General features: G+C 49.2%; 1 protein-coding gene across 1 annotated transcript in view; it reads right to left on the bottom strand.

Moving 5' to 3' along the window:
- LOC120054258 (centrosome-associated protein 350-like) overlaps window positions 1-15,505 on the bottom strand; it is an 85,680-nt gene extending 70,175 nt beyond the window's left edge. Inside the window, exon 1 of the mRNA XM_039001682.1 lies at window positions 15,251-15,505. Coding sequence (XP_038857610.1) covers window positions 15,251-15,505 — 255 coding nt within the window. The remainder of the gene's footprint in view (window positions 1-15,250) is intronic.
- Window positions 15,506-18,942: the final 3,437 nt, after the last annotated feature.

Below are 18,942 nucleotides of genomic sequence, written 5' to 3'. Positions count from 1 at the left end.
AAGGGGTGCGTAACTGGTGGCAGGGAAGTCAGAGGCAGGAGAGCAGAACTGGATAATAACCGGAGCAGTTTAATTATCAAAACCAACGGCATCCAGAAGTAACAAAATATGGGTACAAAACCCGTCGCGCACCAGTCAAAATGTGCACAAGCACTTACAACAAACGATTTCACACACAGACATGGGGGGAACAGAGGGTTAAATACACGACAAGTAATGAGGGAAATGTAAACCAGGTGTGTGGGAAAACAAGACAAAACAAATGAAAAATGAAAGGTGGATCGGCGATGGCTAGAAGACCGGTGACGTTGACCACCGAACGCCACCCGAACAAGGAGAGGAACCGACTTCGGCGGAAGTTGTGACAGTACCCCCCCTTGACGCACGGCTCCAGCAGCGCGCCGACACCGGCCTCAGGGACAACCCAGAGGGCGAGGTGCAGGGCGATCCGGACGGAGACGGTGGAACTCCCGCAGCATTGAAGGGTCCAACACGTCCTCCACCGGAACCCAGCATCTCTCCTCCGGACCGTACCCCTCGCACTCCACGAGGTACTGAAGGCCCCTTCGTCCGACGCCTCGAATCCAGTATGGAGCGGACGGAATACGCCGGGGCCCCCTCGATGTCCAGAGGGGGCGGAGGAACCTCCTGCACCTTAGACTCCTGGAGCGGGCCAGCCACCACCGGCCTGAGGAGAGACACATGGAACAAGGGGTTAATACGGTAATCGGGGGGAAGTTGTAACCTGTAACTAACCTCGTTCAGTCTCCTCAGGACTTTAAATGGCCCCACAAACCGCGGCCCCAGCTTCCGGCAGGGCAGGCGGGGGGGGCAGGTTTCGGTTCGAGAGCCAGCACGGCCCGCTGAAGGTGAACATGAGCGGCGTCCCATGTATCCTCCACGCGCCTAAACCAGTCGTCCACCGCAGGAGCCTCGATCTGACTCTGATGCCAAGGCGCCAGAACCGGCTGGTACCCCAGTACGCAGTGGAAGGTGGAGAGGTTAGTGGAGGAGTGGCGGAGAGAGTTCTGGGCCATCTCTGCCCAGAGCATGAACGCCGCCCACTCCCCCGGCCGGTCCTGGCAATAAGACCTCAGAAACCTACCCCACATCCTGGTTAACTCTCTCCACCTGCCCGTTACTCTCGGGGTGGAAACCCGAGGTAAGGCTGATCGAGACCCCCAAACGTTCCATGAACGCCCTCCAGACCCTCGACGTGAACTGGGGACCCCGATCAGACACTATATCCTCAGGCACCCCGTAGTGCCAGAAGACGTGCGTAAACAAGGCCTCCGCAGTCTGTAGGGCCGTAGGGAGACCGGGCAGAAGAAGGAAACGGCAGGACTTAGAGAAACGATCCACAACAACCAGGATTGTGGTGTTTCCCTGTGATGGGGGAGATCGGTCAGGAAATCGATCGACAGGTGCGACCATGGCCGTTGTGGAACGGGTAAGGGGTGTAGCTTACCTCTGGGCAGGTGCCTAGGAGCCTTACACTGGGCGCACACCGAGCAGGAGGAAACATAAACCCTCACGTCCTTAGCCAGAGTGGGCCACCAGTACTTCCCACTCAGACAGCACACCGTCCAACCGATACCTGGATGACCAGAGGAGGGTGACGTGTGGGCCCAATAGATCAGCCGGTCACGGACAGCAGACGGAACGTACAGACGCCCAGTGGGACACTGAGGGGAGCGGGCTCTGCACGCAACGCCTGCTCAATGTCCGCGTCCAGTTCCCACACTACCGGCGCCACCAGGCAGGAGGCCGGGAGTATGGTGGTGTGATCCATGGGCCACTCCCTCTGTGTCATACAGCCGGGACAGTGCATCTGCCTTCACGTTCTGGGAACCTGGTCTGTAAGAAAGGGTGAAAACAAAACGGGTGAAAAACATGGCCCACCTTGCCTGGTGAGGGTTCAGTCTCCTCGCCGCCCGGATGTACTCCAGATTGCGGTGGTCAGTCCAGATGAGAAAAGGGTGTTTAGCCCCCTCAAGCTAATGTCTCCACGCCTTCAAAGCCTTGACGACAGCCAACAGCTCCCAGTCCCCCACGTCATAGTTTCGCTCCACCGGGCTGAGCTTCCTCGAGAATGAAAGCACAGGGGCGGAGCTTCGGTGGCGTACCCGAGCGCTGAGAGAGTACGGCTCCTATCCCAGCCTCGGACGGGTCCACCTCCACTATGAATGCCAAAGAGGGATCCGGATGGGCCAGCACAGGAGCCGAGGTAAACAGAGCCCTCAGATGACGAAAAGCCCTGTCCACCTCAGCCGACCACTGCAAACATACCGGTCCCCCCTTCAGCAGTGAGGTAATGGGAGCCGCTACCTGAACAAAACCCGGTAGTAATTGGCAAACCCTAGAAACCGCTGCACCTCCTTAACCGTGGTTGGAGTCAGCCAATTACGCACGGCTGAAATGCGGTCACTCTCCATCTCCACCCCTGAGGTGGAAATGTGGTACCCTAGGAAGGAGACGGACTGTTGGAAGAACAGGCATTTCTCAGCCTTGACGTACAGGTCATGCTCCAACAGTCAACCAAGCACCCTGCGTACCAGGGACACATGCTCGGCGCGTGTAGTGGAGTATATCAGAATGTCATCAATACACACCACTACACCCTGCCCGTGCAGGTCCCTGAAAATCTTGTCTACAAAGGCTTGGAAGACTGATGGAGCATTCATCAACCCATACGGCATGACGAGGTACTCATAATGCCCTGAGGTAGTACTGAACGCCGTCTCCACTCGTCTCCCTCCCGGATACGCACCAGGTTGTAAGCGCCCCTGAGATCTAGTTTGGTGAAGAAGCGCGCCCCGTGCATTGACTCAATCGCTGTGGCGATCAGAGGTAGCCGGTAACTGTACCTCACAGTGATCTGATTGAGACCTCGATAGTCAATACACGGGTGCAGACCTCCCTCCTTCTTCACAAAAAAGAAACTCGAGGAGGCTGGTGAAGTGGAGGACCGAATGTACCCCTGACGCAGGGATTCGGAGACATATGTTTCCATAGCCGCCGTCTCCGCCTGTGACAGGGGATACATGTGACTCCTGGGAAGTGCGGCGTCTACCAGGAGATTCATCGCACAATCCCCCCAACGATGGGGTGGTAATTGAGTCAAATCGGCATATTCGGGGGGAATGCGCACGGTGGAGACCTGGTCTGGACTTTCCACCGTAGTAGCACCAACGGAAACCCCTAAACACCTCCCCGAGCACCCTCCGCTGCCATGAAACAGTGGGGTCATGACAAGCTAACCAGGGTAGGCCTAGTACCACGGGAAACGCAGGAGAGTCAATGAGGAAGAGACTGATTCTCTCCTTGTGACCCCCCCTGCGTCACCATGCCCAAAGGAGCGGTGGCCTCCCTAATCAACCCTGACCCTTATGGTCGACTGTCTAAGGCGTGAACTGGGAAGGGCATAGCCACTGGAACGATGGGGATCCCTAAACTATGTGCAAATGATCTGTCTATAAAATTCCCAGCCGCGCCTGAATCGGCGAGAGCCTTATGCTGGGAATGTGGGGAAAACTCAGGAAAAGTAACAAACAAAAACATGTGTGCAACGGGTGCCTTCTCACCTGGGGTGACGCCAGAGTGCCCTGCCTGCTGCCTCGACTCCCAGAAGGACCAACCCGGCACCGACTGGCAGTGTGACCTTTGTTGCCACAGATGGTGCACGAGACGGAACCTCTTCCGGTCTCCCTGAGCGCAGCACCTCCCAGCTCCATGGGCATCGGAGCGGTGGTGCTGGGGGATGGAACCGACAGACCCCGCTCTGGACGTCCGCGGGTAGCCAGCAGGTTATCCAGCTGAATGGACAGGTCCACCACCAGCTGGTCAAAGGTGAGGGTGGTGTCCTTGCAGGCCAACTCTCGACGGACGTCCTTGCGCAAACGGCAGCGATAGTGGTCGATCGGGCCCTGTCGTTCCGTCCTGCGCCGGCAGCCAGGGTCCGAAAGTCCATCGCGAACTCCTGGGCGCTCCTCGTCCCCTACCTCAGATGGAAAAGGCGTTCACCCGCCCCTCTACCCTCGGGCGGGTGGTCGAAGACTGCCCGGAAGCAGCAGGTGAAATCCTCGAAATGGTCCAGTGCCGCATCTTATTCTTATGTTCTTCTTATGTTACTGTAAGGGGTGCGTAACTGGTGTCAGGGAAGTCAGACGCAGGAGAGCAGAACTGGGTAATAACCGGAGCAGTTTAATTATCAAAACCAACAGCATCCAGAAATAACAAAATATGGGTACAAAACCCGTCGCGCACCAGTCAGAATGTGCACTTACAACAAACAATTACACACAGAGGGGGTTAAATACACGACAAGCAATGAGGGAAATGTAAACCAGGTGTGTGGGAAAACAAGACAAAACAAATGGAAAATGAAAGGTGGATTGGCGATGGCTAGCGATGGCTTGTTCGAACGCCGCCCGAACAAGGAGAGGAACCAACTTCGGCGGAAGTCGTGACAGTTACAGCCTCAATTTAAAATTGATTAAATTTAGATTTTGTGTCACTAGCCTACACACAATACCCAATAATGTCAAAGTGCAATTGTTTTTAGTAATTTTTTCTAATTAATAAAAAATGAAAAGCTGAAATGTCTTAAATCAATAACTATTCAACCCCTTTGTTATGGCAAGCTTAAATAAGTTCAGGAGTAAAAATGTGCTTAACAAGTCACATAATAAGTTGCATGGACTCACTCTGTGTGCAATAGTAGTGTTTAACATAATTTTTCAATATCTACCTCAACTCTGTAGCCCACACATACATTAATCTGTAAGGTCACTCAATCGAGCAGTGAATTTCAAACAGATTAAACCACAAAGACCAGAGAAGTTTTCCAATGCCTCGCACAGAAGGGTACCTATTGGTAGACGGGTCAAAATAGAAAAAAAGCATGTATTGAATATCCCTTTGAGCATGGGGAAGTTATTAATTACACTTTGTATGGTATGTCAATACACCCAGTCACTACAAAGATACATGCTTTCTTCCTAACTAAGTTGCCGGTGTAAGGAAACCACTCAGGGATTTCACCATCAGGCCAATGGTAACTTTAAAACAGTTAGAGTTTAATGGCTGTGCTAGGAGAAAACTGAGGATGGATCAACAACATTGTAGTTGCTCCACAATACTAACCTAAATAACAGAGTGAAAAGGAAGCCTGTACAGAATAAAAAATATTCCAAAACATGCATTCTGTTTGCAATACGGCACTAAAGTAAAACTGCAAAAAATGTGACAAAGAAATGAACTATATGTCCTGAATACAAAGCGTTATATTTGGGGCAAATCCAACACAACACATGACATCACTAACACTCTTAATATTTTCAAGCATGGTGGTGGCTGCATCATGCAAGGACTTGAGAGTTTTTTTTGTTGATAAAAATAAATGGAATAGAGCTAAGCACAGGCAAAATCCTAGAGGAAAACCTGGTTCAGTCTGCTTTCCAACAGACACTGGAAGACAAATTCATCTGTCAGCAGGACAATAACCTAAAACACAAAGTCAAATATACACTGGAGTTGCTTGACATTAAATGTTCCTGAGTGGCCTAGTTACAGTTTTGACTTAAATCGTCTTGAAAATCTATGTCAAGAATTGAAAATGGCTGTCTAGCAATGATTACCAACCAACTTGACAGAGCTTGACATTTTGTTTTAAAGAATAATGTGCAAATATTGTACAATACAGGTGTGCAAAGTTCTTAGAGCCTTACCCAGATAGACTCATAGCTGTAATCGCTGCGAAAGGTGATTCTAACATGTATTGACTCAGGGTTGTGAATATTTATGTAAATTAAATATCATATTTCTGTGTTTCATTTTTTATTACATTCGCAAAAACGTCTAAAAACATGTTTTCACTTTGTCATTATGGGGTATTGTTTGTAAATGGGTGAGATGTTTTGTTTTTGTCCATTTTGAATTCAGGCTATAACAAAACAAAATGTGGAATAAGTCAAGGGGTATGAATACTTTCTGAAGGCACTGTGTATATCTATAATTAAAATATTCATTTTCGGGATGGAAAAATGCTTTCAGTTTTAACTTAAACAACTAAAACCGATATAAAGTATGTAGAAAAGATGAGGGACCTATATCTTTTTTTATAATATAATCTATGAGAACTAACACACCAAAGTAAAAGCTGGACAGTCAGGAAGAATTGAAAATTCCCCAAACAATGAATTGAGCCGTATTAATTGTGTTATTATGTTTGAGCAGAAGAACACAGTATTAGCCATGGCAAAATGCATAGAATTGCAGGAAACTAGCACATTTTCTCTCAGCTCCATGGCAGAATATGTAGAATCGCAGGAAATTACCTTTAAAACTGCATGGCGCAAAATGTGTAGAATTGCAGGAAATCAGCTTTAAAAAGGCAAAAGGTCTCTGGCTGGGACTATGTAGATCAATAGTTATAAATATCTGGCTGGGCTACAACTAGTTCATGGCCATGTGGGACAGACAGAAGCATCACAGGGCAGAGAGGCAGGAGGGGACAGAGAAAATGTCTGTCTTATTTTTCTCTCTCTCCGTCTGTGGACTCTTTCCTCCCATGCAACTGGAAAGGGAAATTGCAGCACTCCCCTCCAAGGGTAATCTGATTGGAGCATCCTCCAGGGTTTTGGCTGCTACAAACAAATAGATTAACAGAGATGGACATATTGATACACTCAGTCACAAGCACACACACACACATACACGCACACGCACACGCACACACACACACACACACACACACACACACACACACACACACACACAAAGCTCTTCGAGACTCACCCAGAAAGACTTCTGCCGAAGTCGTTGCCTCTCCTTGTTCAGGCGGTGTTCGGCGGTCGACGTCACCGGTCTTCTAGCCATCATCGATCCATTTTTCATTTTCCATTGGTTTTGTCTTGTCTTCCCACACACCTGTTTTCAATCCCATCCATTACCTCTTGTGTATTTAACCCTCTGTTTCCCCTCATGTCTTTGTCAGAGATTGTTTTATGTCAAGTGTTGTTTCTTGGTGTATAGGTGCGTGACGGGTCCTCGTACCCATGTTTATTTTATGTATGTACATTTTCGTGTTTGGAGCATGTTAAGTGGATATTTATTAAAAGTCTCCATTTAAACTCCGTTTAACTCTCCTGCGCCTGACTTCCCTGCCACCTATACACACGACTGACAGAATCTCTGACCAAAACTATGAAGTCAGCAGGACGAGACACTTCGCTCATGGAGGTAGAGGAACGCGTCATGGAACAAGCAGAGGAGATTGACAGTCTGAGCGCTGCCATGGATCGCATTGTCCAGAATATGGACCGCTGGGAGAGACAGGGAGTTTTTCCAGCGCCTCCACCACCACAACCGGTATTTCCGTTGAACACTTTTTCTCCTCCTGAACATAACAAGATCCATTTATCCCTACCCACGGGATACAATGGAGATACTGCCAGCTGCCAGGGTTTTCTCCTAAAACTGCACTTGTATCTGGCCACGGTCTCTCCAGTACCATCGGACCGTGAGAAGAGTTCCGCCCTCGTCTCATGCCTCACCGGGAAAGCCCTGGAGTGGGCCAGCGCTGTGTGTAGAGAGGAGGATGCGGCGTTGGACCATTTTGAGGAGTTCATCCGCCATTTCCGAATGGTATTCGACCACCCATCCGAAGGCAGAGCGGCGGGTGAGCTCCTCTATCATCTGAGGCAGGAGACGAGGAGTGCACAGGAGTTTTCTTTGGAGTTTAGGACCTTGGCTGCCGGCGCTGGATGGAGCGACAGGGCCCTGATCGACCATTACCGTTGTAGTCTACGCGAGGACGTCCGTCGGGAGCTGGCCTGTAGAGACACCACCCTCAACTTCGATCAGCTGGTGGACATGTCCATCAGGCTGGACAACATGCTGGCTACTCGTGGACGTCTAGATCGGGGTCTGGTTGTTCCATCCTCCCGCACCCTCTCTCCCGAACCTATGGAATTGGGAGGGATGGTGCGCAGGGAGACCGGAGGGGGTTCCCGCTCGAGCACCATCTATGATCGCAGAGATCACACTGCTGGTCGGTGCCGGGTTGGTTCCTCTGGGAATAGAGAAGGCAGGCAGGGCACTCTGGCATCACCCCAGGTGAGTAGGCACCATTCTCATCCAGAGCCCTCTGCTGCACTAATGTTTGTCTCTGTCACTTTTCTGGATTTTTCCCTGCATTCCCAGTATAAGGCGCTAGTAGATTCAGGCGCGGCTGGAATTTCATTAATAAAAATTTAGCTCATAGTTTAGGGATCCCTATTGTTTCTGTGGATATGCCTTTCCCTATTCATGCCTTAGATAGTCGACCAATAGGGTCAGGGTTTATCAGGGAGGTCACCGCACCTTTGTATATGATAACGCAGGAGGGTCACAAGGAGAAGATTAGTCTTTTCCTTATTGATTCCCCTGCGTATTCTGTGGTGCTAGGCCTACCCTGGTTAACTTGTCATAACCCCACTGTTTCTTGGCCACAGAGGGCTCTCACGGGGTGGTCGCGAGAGTGCTCAGGTAGGTGTTTAGGGGTTTCCGTTGGTGCTACTACGGTGGAAAGTCCAGACCAGGTCTCCACCGTGCGCATTCCCCCAGAATATGCCGATTTGGCTCTCGCCTTCTGTAAAAAGAAGGCGACTCAATTACCACCCCATCGACGGGGGGATTGTGCGATAGATCTCCTGGTAGACGCTGCATATCCCAGGAGTCACGTGTATCCCCTGTCGCAAGCGGAGACGGTGGCTATGGATACATATATCTCTGAATCCCTGCGTCAGGGGTTCATTCAGCCATCCATTTCACCCGCCTCTTCGAGTTTCTTTTTTGTGAAGAAGAAGGATGGCGGTTTACGCCCGTGCATTGATTATCGAGGTCTCAATAAAATCACGGTGAAATATAGTTACCCGTTACCTCTGATAAATACAGTTATTGAGTCAATGCACGGGGCACGCTTCTTCACAAAATTGGATCTCAGGAGTGCGTACAATCTGGTGCGTATTCGGAAGGGTGATGAGTGGAAGACGGCATTTAGCACCACCTCAGGTCATTATGAGTACCTTGTCATGCCATATGGGTTGATGAATGCTCCATCAGTCTTCCAATCATTTGTAGATGAGATCTTCAGGGACCTGCACGGGCAGGGTGTAGTGGTGTATATCGATGATATTCTGATATACTCCGCTACACGCGCCGAGCATGTGTCCCTGTGGCGCAGGGTGCTTGGTCGCCTGTTGGAGCATGATCTATATGTCAAGGCTGAGAAATGCTTGTTCTTCCAACAATCCATCTCCTTCCTAGGGCATCGGATTTCCACTTCAGGAGTGGAAATGGAGAGCGACCGCATTACAGCCGTGCGTAATTGGCCGACTCCAACCACGGTAAAGGAGGTGCAGCGTTTTTTAGGGTTTGCCAATTACTACCGGAGGTTTATCCGGGGTTTTGGTCAGGTGGCTGCTCCCATTACCTCACTGCTAAAGGGGTGCCCGGCGCGCTTGCAGTGGTCGGCTGAGGCGAACAGGGCTTTTGGACACCTGAAGACTCTGTTTACCTCGGTGCCTGTGTTGGCTCATCCGGATCCCTCTTTGCCATTCATAGTGGAGGTGGACGCATCCGAAGCTGGGATAGGAGCAGTGCTCTCTCAGCGTTCGGGTGTGCCACTGAAGCTTCGCCCTGTGCTTTCTTTTCGAAGAAGCTCAGCCCGGCGGAGCGAAACTATGATGTGGGGGACCGGGAGCTGTTAGCTGTCGTAAAAGCCTTGAAGGCGTGGAGGCATTGGCTTGAGGGGGCTAAACACCCTTTTCTCATCTGGACTGACCATCGCAATCTGGGGTACATCCGGCAGGCGAAGAGACTGAATCCTCGCCAGGCAAGGTGGGCCATGTTTTTCACTCGTTTTGTGTTTACTCTTACTTACAGACCAGGCTCCCAGAACGTCAAGGCAGACGCATTGTCTCGGCTGTATGACACAGAGGAGCGGTCCATGGATCCCACTCCCATACTCCCAGCTTCGTGTTTGGTGGCGCCAGTAGTGTGGGAGCTGGACGCGGACATTGAGCGGGCGTCACGTGCAGAGCCCTCTCCTCCTGAGTGTCCAGCTGGTCGTCTGTACGTTCCGTCTGCTGTCCGCGACAGATTGATCTATTGGGCTCACACGTCATCCTGGGATAGGTCGGACGATGCGCTGTCTTGATGGGAGGTACTGGTGGCCCACTTTAGCTAAGGACGTGAGGATTTATGTTTCCTCCTGCTCGGTGTGCGCCCAGTGCAAGGCTCCTAGACACCTGCCACGAGGTAAGCTTCAAATTTTACCCGTTCCTCAACGGCCGTGGTCGCACCTGTCGGTGGATTTTTTGACTGATCTTCCACCTTCACAGGGTTACACCACGATCCTGGTCGTTGTGGATCGGTTTTCGAAGTTCTGTCGTCTCCTCCCTTTGCCCGGTCTCCCTACGGCCTTACAAACTGCAGAGGCCCTGTTTACACACGTTTTCCGGCACTATGGGGTGCCTGAGGATATAGTGTCTGATCGGGGTCCCCAGTTCACATCAAGGGTCTGGAAGGCGTTCATGGAATGTCTGGGGATCTCGGTTAGTCTTACCTCAGGTTTTCACCCCGAGAGTAATGGGCAGGTGGAGAGAGTTAACCAGGATGTGGGCAGGTTTCTGCGGTCCTATTGCCAGGACTGGCCGGGGGAGTGGGCGAAGTTCGTGCCCTGGGCAGAGATGGCCCAGAACTCGCTACGTCACTCCTCCACTAACCTCACCCTAATACACATTGAAAAGGAGTATCAGCCGGTTCTGGCTCCTTGGCATCAGAGTCAGACCGAGGCTCCTGCGGTGGACAATTGGTTTCGGCGCGCTGAGGAAACCTTGGAGGCAGCCCACGTCCACCTTCAGCGCGCCAGAAAATTGGCGCAGACCGTCGCCGCAGTGAGGCCCCGGTGTTCGCACCAGGGGACAGGGTCTGGCTCTCGACCCGAAACCTGCCCCTCCGCCTGCTCTGCCGGAAGCTGGGTCCGCGGTTTGTGGGGCCGTTTAAAGTCCTGAGGAGAGTGAACGAGGTATGTTATAGGTTACAACTGCCCACTAATTACCGTATTAATCCCTCGTTCCATGTGTCTCAGGCCGGTGGTGGCTGGCCCGCTCCAGGAGGCTGAAGTGCGTGAAGTTCCTCCGCCTCCTCTAGACATCGAGGGGGTCCCGGCGTACTCTGTTCGATCCATTTTGGATTCGAGACGTCGGGCGAGGGGCCTTCAGTACCTCGTGGACTGGGAGGGGTACGGGCCGGAGGAGAGATGCTGGGTTCCGGTGGAGGACGTTTTAGATCCTTCCATGTTAAAAGAATTCCACCGCCTCCATCCGGATCGCCCTGCACCTCGCCCTCCGGGTCGTCCCCGAAGCCGGTGTCGACGTGCTGCTGGAGCCGCGCGTCAGGGGGGGGGTACTGTCACGACTTCTGCCGAAGTCGTTGCCTCTCCTTGTTTGGGCGGTGTTCGGCGGTCGACGTCACCGGTCTTCTAGCCATCATCGATCCATTTTTCATTTTCCATTGGTTTTGTCTTGTCTTCCCACACACCTGTTTTCAATCCCATCCATTACCTCTTGTGTATTTAACCCTCTGTTTCCCCTCATGTCTTTGTCAGAGATTGTTTTATGTCAAGTGTTGTTTCTTGGTGTATAGGTGCGCGACGGGTCCTCGTACCCATGTTTATTTTATGTATGTACATTTTCGTGTTTGGAGCATGTTAAGTGGACATTTATTAAAAGTCTCCATTTAAACTCCGTTTAACTCTCCTGCGCCTGACTTCCCTGCCACCTATACACACACTCTGACACACAGCTGTAATCACTGCCAAAGGTGATTCTAACATGTATTGGCCCAGGGGGGGTTTTTTTCATAATTTTTTTACAAATGTTAGAATTTTTCTTCCACTTTGACATTAGAGTATTTTGTGTATATCATTGACAAAGAATTACACTTAAACCCATTTTTGTAAGACAAAAAAATGTGGAAAAAGTCAAGGGGGTGTGAATACTTTCTGAAGGCACTGTATATAATTTTAGCAAACTTATTTAAATGTACTTTAAGCCTATTGGACTCTCCACTTATTCAAAAAGGAGGTTACATTCATCCAAAATAATTCCAGCATCCGAACAGTACACCGTGCACCCGCCAACTTTCTTTCAATTGGCACGGCTGAAACTACTGTATCTCTCTGGAGAAAGCATCCGAGCGAGCGAAACAGCGCCCCTCTGTCTCAGTATGTATAGCCCATGTATCTGATGTTGTCTGGCTGAAAAGAGTATGAAATGCTATATTCTTTTTGACCAGATAGCATCAGATACATGGGCTATACATACTGAGACAGAGTGGCGCTGTTTCGCTCGCTCATCTTTCCTGTATGTGCCACAAGCCTATTCAAACCATACTGGGCACCTATAGATCTGAGAGGATTGGATAGGTGTAAACAATATGGTGGTATAACTCCATCTTGACCTCTGCCATACTGCAGACGCCTATCCTCTCAGACCTCCAGTGCCTATGCTACGGGTTGATTGGCATTCAGATTGTCTGCAGTTATGTTCATGAGCCCAGGTTGATGACCACGGTTATGGGAGGAGACAATAATCAACTTAACTGCTCTTTATCCCTATTTTTAAAGTTGGAGTTATGCATCATTAAGATCAGGATGCTTGTCTTTTAGGCCAGGAAGAAAAAAAGGGTATTGCGATATGATTGGACAGTGGAGTAGTCTGAAGAATCCTGTCATAATCCAATGAGTCACCTGCCTCCACTTGCTTCTCTTTGCACCTAGTGCTTCTTCAGCTTTTGAAGTCATTATGTAGAAATGGCCTCATAATAGCTCCACTTTCCAGACCAGCTTCAGTACAACCTGTTTTAGTAATTTTCCATGTTCGTATGACTAACCATAACTCAGTCATAACCATAACAAAGTGCCACAGAAGTGCCACAAAACTGAAACATGGCCCAGTGCTTGCGTAACTGTCTCTGTTTTTAAAGATATTTTGGTCACGCTTTTCAAAGGACTTCATGTTTCAGTAAGTTTCATGATAGTGTGCATTAATCCAGACTTTACCCACATGAATTAAAAAGTCTTAATAACAAAGGAGGCACAGACTAGATCATTTTACGAGCTATGGTGTGGGAAGAGAACCTTTCCAACACAATAAGAGAGGTGGGAAAAAGCAATGATTACCATAGCTAGACAGAGGAGGATTAAAGACAATACTATGAAATGAGCTGGGACTTCTAATAACTAAATCTAATAACTTTACAAAGTTCCATCTAAAGCACTGAAAATCTAATATAGTGCAGTCCATATTCATAAAAAAGTCACTGTTGTAGACATTCAGATTTTGCATAACATTACATTTGTAGCATTATGATAGTATCAGTTGTTTACTAGCTAATGATATGTGTGTAGTGATGTATGTACTAACTTTAAATGTACAATTTTAGCTATGGCATGTTTTCTTTGAAGTCTGCTGAGGTTGACAGCAAAGCAGCAGCTATAATAAGTTGTGTTTGGATGGAAGATGACAGTCCTTTGGGCTCAGTGAGCTTATTGAGGAGGCTTCCTCACTTCACAGACCTCTCTTCTGAACCTGGGGTCAAACCTGCCACTTCTCCTGAATGTTGCAGGAGAATGAAAACATACTGCTGTTGGCTTTTTAATTGCAATGTATTTAGGAAGGAGAACAGAAGACCAATCCAGAAGAAAAATCAGCAGTGAGAATATCAAACTTTGTTTTGTCATTATAAACATTGATTATTTTTTGTCAAGTTCATGTTTGGTTTCATGTTTTGATTTAACACCCTGTCCAGTTTGTACTGGTGATAATTAGAATTTATCAAGTGCAAATTAAAGCCACGTGTGATGAGGGAAGACATCAGGAAGTTAATATAAAAGCAATGTGTTTTCACCCCACCAGTTAAACAAAGCCACTATCAGCTGAACTAATCCTCCGCTAGATCCATTTACATCGCTAACAAATGCCTGCTACAGACTTTTTGGCTTAATGTATGAATGCTCTGATTATTGCTAATTGAGACTTTGTTTCAGGCCCAACATTTTTTAACATGTGAACCTATTATTGAGCTTTGAGAGCAGACAGCCTAGATTCTAGAACAAGGAAGTTACTTGTTCAGACACCTTTTTTTTAAAATCAGACAAATGACAAGTCCATGTTCCTTTCAATCCAAGGACAAACCTCAGCACAGTCCCACCTCTAAGGCAGTTCGCTCCTCATTAAGTTTAAACAGTTGCTTTCTTTCATTGAAGTTAGAACATTATTAGATTCAATAATAGCAGTTAATTCAAGAGTGTACTTTATTAGGTAATTTCAAACAGATCTGATTACAAACAGTATTTTATTGATACAGTTCCTCTTCAATCCCTGAAGCAATACTGAAAAATGACATATTTTAGGAGCACAGCATGCCGTTTTTGGCTCTTGCTTGATTCTGTAGAGAAGCCTACATTTTACTATTGCTATTGGATATATCCATATGTTCTCTGTTCTCCCTACAGCAATTAGGCTAATTGAAGGTAGTAGGCTTATTTGAAAGCTATTTGATGTTATGGTGAAATACCTTTGAGAAGCTATCAGTGTAATTTAGGAAATACGTTTTATGGACCTTTGCCTTAAGTGTGTGTGCAAAGATGTATAAATGAGGCACATGTATGGTCATGTGGAATACAAGGAGACATGGAGCACATGTCACTCACCACTGTGAGGTGAGTGTTCCAGCTGTGCGTGCAGACAGGACACTTACAACAAAAAACATGTCAAATTTGCAGATTCACGTGTGAAATCACATTTTCACATGTGAAATAGCTGCTTTCACATGTTGAACTTAAAGTTCCCATGTGAAACCATATTTTCACATGTATTAAATGTAAAGTTCACATGTTAACACCACCTTTTCACGTGAGGTGAAAACATAGTATTCTCCTCACATGTCAATTACACTTTCACATGTTAAAAACTTTCATATGTGATAATTTGATTTGCAATTTCCCAAATATGGTTAAAACCGCCGGGTGCGGATGTGGTGTTCGATGAGGATCGTTCGGCTCGGCTTCTCAGAAAACACGGCGGTGTTCCAATCGATGAGCTCCCGGAGCACTTGCTTCTGGGCCGGTCCAAGGCCCTCATTGCTCGGGACCATTCGACGTCCCTGGTTTTGACCACAACATGGCCAAGGCTGTCCTCACATGCCACCTCTTCAACAGGTTCACATGGTACATCTGTTGGGGTTTCCGTCTCCCCGGCTGCCATACACGGTAATTTACGGGTCCCAGCTTCTCTGTCACCTTGTACGGCCCGTGCCATGTTGCCAGGAACTTACTTTCTGCGGTGGGGATTAAAACTAGCACCTTGTCACCCACATGGAACTCTCGGGGCTGGGTACCCCGATTGTAGACCTTGGCTTGGGCGTGCTGGGCCTTCTCCACATGTTCCCTTACCATATGGCTGTCATCTGCTCCCTAATTATTTCTATGTGTTCCACCATGCTGCGTAAGGGGATCGGCTGGGCTTACCACACCTACTTGGCGAGATCCAGTTGGCCGCGTGGTCTCCTCCCGTAAAGGAGTTAAAAAGGAGAAAACCCAGTGGAGGCCTGGGGCACTTCTACTACCCCACATTTGGTGGGGTAGTAGCTGGTTCCAGTTCTTCCCATCCCGCTCGATGACCTCAGCAGCATTTGTTTGAGCATCTTATTGAACTGTTCGACAAACCAATCTGTCTACAGATGAAAGACGGAGGTCCGGATCGGCTTTATCTGTAGGAGAGCACACAAATCTTTCATTAGTCGGGACATGAACTCGGTACCTTGGTCAGTCAGGATTTCGTTCGGGATGCCCACCCGGCTGAAGAGGTGGAACAGCTCCCGGGCAATTCTCTTGGAGACTGCCGCCCATAGGGGAATGGGCTCAGGATATCGAGTGGCATAATCTACTATTATCAAGATGTACCAGTATCCTCGGGCCGTTTTTACCAGGGGGCCCACTATGTCCACTCCGATGATCAGTAGGGGAACCAGCGGGTTCCAAAAGTGTGCTTTTGGGGTGGGGATTTGACGCTCCGGACAGCTGCGATAATAGTCTTCACGGCCTGCCTCATCCCGGGCCAGTGGAACCGGGCAGTGATCCGTTCCTGGGTCTTCTCCATTCCCAGACGCTCCCCCAACAAATGGGTGTGGGCCAGCTGAAGAACGGTTCCGACGTAACGGCGGGGTAGCAACAGCACCAATAGAAGTTCCCCCTATTCGTGCAACACCTGATACAACAGGTTATTTTTGAATTGGAAATGGGGGTATCGCCAGTCACTCACCCCCGGAAGAAGCTGGCCATCCACAACTATCACTTGGGCTGCAGCAGCTTTCAAGTTTGGATCCTCCCATTGGACAGTCCCAAACTGTCCTCTCAGGGGGCTCAGGGCAGGTGTCTCGGCGGGTCCCTCAAAAACGAGGATGGGGAGCATGGGCTCCTCGTCCGGTTATTCACCAGGTGAGGTTGGTTCCAGCACCCCTTGGACCCTGACGCTGGGTCCGTAGACACGGGATTGGCAACCGCTTGCTTCCTCACCGCTCTCGTCGGTCACCGGCTCGTACTCTTTTTCCCAGCTCGTGCCGCGAACAGTGGACAATCTCATCCCACGAGGAGGGGTACCGGCAACTCAGGTACGACACCCACCACCATCTGGCAGCTCCCTTGTGGCGTCACGATGGTGGCCTGCCCAGGCGAATACTGCTTGGTGTCGCCGTGGACACAGGAGAAGGACATCTCCTCACCACTGTTGGTCGGATGGGCCAGCAGATGCACTTGTACAAGTGTTACCACACTCCCGGAATGCAACAGAGCGTGGGTGTCATGGCCGCCGACTTTCACCGGGACCATGGGTGCTGGTAGTTCGCTGTGGGCCCAACAGGAGGTAACGTAGTTTACTGCGTGGCCCGGGCTCGTCTCCGGAGCCCGCTGATGGCATTGACTCCACTCGACCCGGGCAATTCCATGCGAGGTGTCCACGGGCTCCACACTCAAAACACCTCCTTTGGTCTCCATCCATCTGGGGACGTCTGCGGCGGGTCTGCAGTCCTTTAGCCCAGCTGACTGTCAGATTGGGGAGTACGGTGGTGGGGTTTGCGTTCCATCCCCTCTGACGGCTCTCGGACTTGGCCTGCGTCCCCTTCAGCAGGGCCTTGGTATTCTGGTGCGTCTCCACAGCTCACAAGAGGTCCTCCAAGGTCTGGGGTGCACGTAGGCTCCCTGCCCTCTTCATGTCGTGAGGTAGCGCCCATAAGAAGCAATCCATGATCACTTTATCGATAACGGGGAGGGTGGCTATGTCGGTTAGGAGCCATGCCCTGGTGATGTGCAGTAGGTTGCTCATCTGGGCTCAGGGGGAAACTTCAGCCATGAACCTCCAGTCGTGGACCAGTTGGGCCCGACGGGCCAGGCTGTACCCGTAGTGGCTGAGTACCTCCCTCTTGAAACAGTCGTAGTTAGCCAACTGTTCAGTGTTGAGGTCATAATACGTCTTTTGGACAGGAACAGGGCCAGAAGACTCACCCACTTGACTTGGGCCATCCTTCCCAGAGTGCTGTCCGTTTGAATGTGCAGAGGTAGGTCTCGATGTCGTCATCCTCTATTAGCTTGATTAAAAACTGTTTGGGATGCAATTCGATCTGCATTTCTCCTCGCAGCTTCCTGACTTCCTCAAGCAAGCAGACATTCTGTAGACGCTGTTCTTCCAGCGTATGTTCCTGAATGTCCTGTTGCGCTTGATGGGCCTGAACAAACTGAGCTATCAACTCGTCCATGCTGATACTGCGTAAACGTCAACCCTGGTCTGACCACGTCAGATTGCCCACATTCTCTACCACTTGTGGCAGACCAGGGGGTTTGATCTAGATGTTTACACAGATCAGACACGGACACAAGTGTAATACCTCAGTTTCAAGGGTGTTTATTTAAAACAATAAAGAAAAATAAAAGAAAGAGGAGACCTCTTCCAGGTTACCGTTTTCTGGGCTCCGGGGAATGCTGTCTCCTCTGGGGTAGAACACTGAGCCCCTCGGTTCTAGCAGACCGTGAAGACGTCTATCCAGTAGCAACCTCTCACTAACTCCAACCCTCCCGTGTGCTGCCCTCCTGGCAGCTTTATTGGCCCCGTACGGCTGGTGAACAATCAACCCCTTGATTACTCTCCAGCCTCAAACAGCCCCAATTAGTCCTGGCCGGAGGACCCGTCGAGACCTGGCATGTCCAGCAGAGGGAGCCACTGCCGTGTGATGTGGACTCCGTCTATCACCAGGCCTCGACGAGTCTCCCCCTGGTGGCTTGTCCATGGTACGCCACATATACATTTGATATCATGGATGACCAGTCCTTGCATCCATAGTGTAGTCTATGGATTTGAGTGGTTGCATTTCTCCGACACCATCCCTCAGCTTTTTACCAAAACTGTGGTTGGGAGAACACTTTGTTCATGTTTTAATTAAGGATCGTTGCTTTAAACACCTTTGAATAGAGTAATAGGGTTATTAGTATTAGTGTAATCCTCTAGTGACTTTTGTGCCATTTATATCAAGCAAAAAGTCTGTAGTCAAGAACAAAATTCTTAGAAAACGCAAACAAAAATAATGATATTGATAGGAAAATAAAAATATTGCAAGGAATTAATTTGTAAATGCAAGTACAAATTTATAGTTTTTTTAATGATAACTCAATTAAATAAAACACCTCCCACTTTCTTTGATTATATTACCCTGGCCTTTGCTTCCGTTGCCTTTTTTCCAGTTGTAAGTTTTGGCACATTCATTCCAGCAACATAGCAAAACAAAAATTCACATTGACATATGAAACTTCACACGTGTGTCCAAAAACCACGAGTCTGACTGGTG

Source organism: Salvelinus namaycush, chromosome 10 (assembly GCF_016432855.1).
Source record: "Salvelinus namaycush isolate Seneca chromosome 10, SaNama_1.0, whole genome shotgun sequence".
NCBI classification, from domain to species: domain Eukaryota; kingdom Metazoa; phylum Chordata; class Actinopteri; order Salmoniformes; family Salmonidae; genus Salvelinus; species Salvelinus namaycush.
Note: the sequence above shows the minus strand (reverse complement) of the source record. Positions and strands in the feature narration are given on the sequence as shown.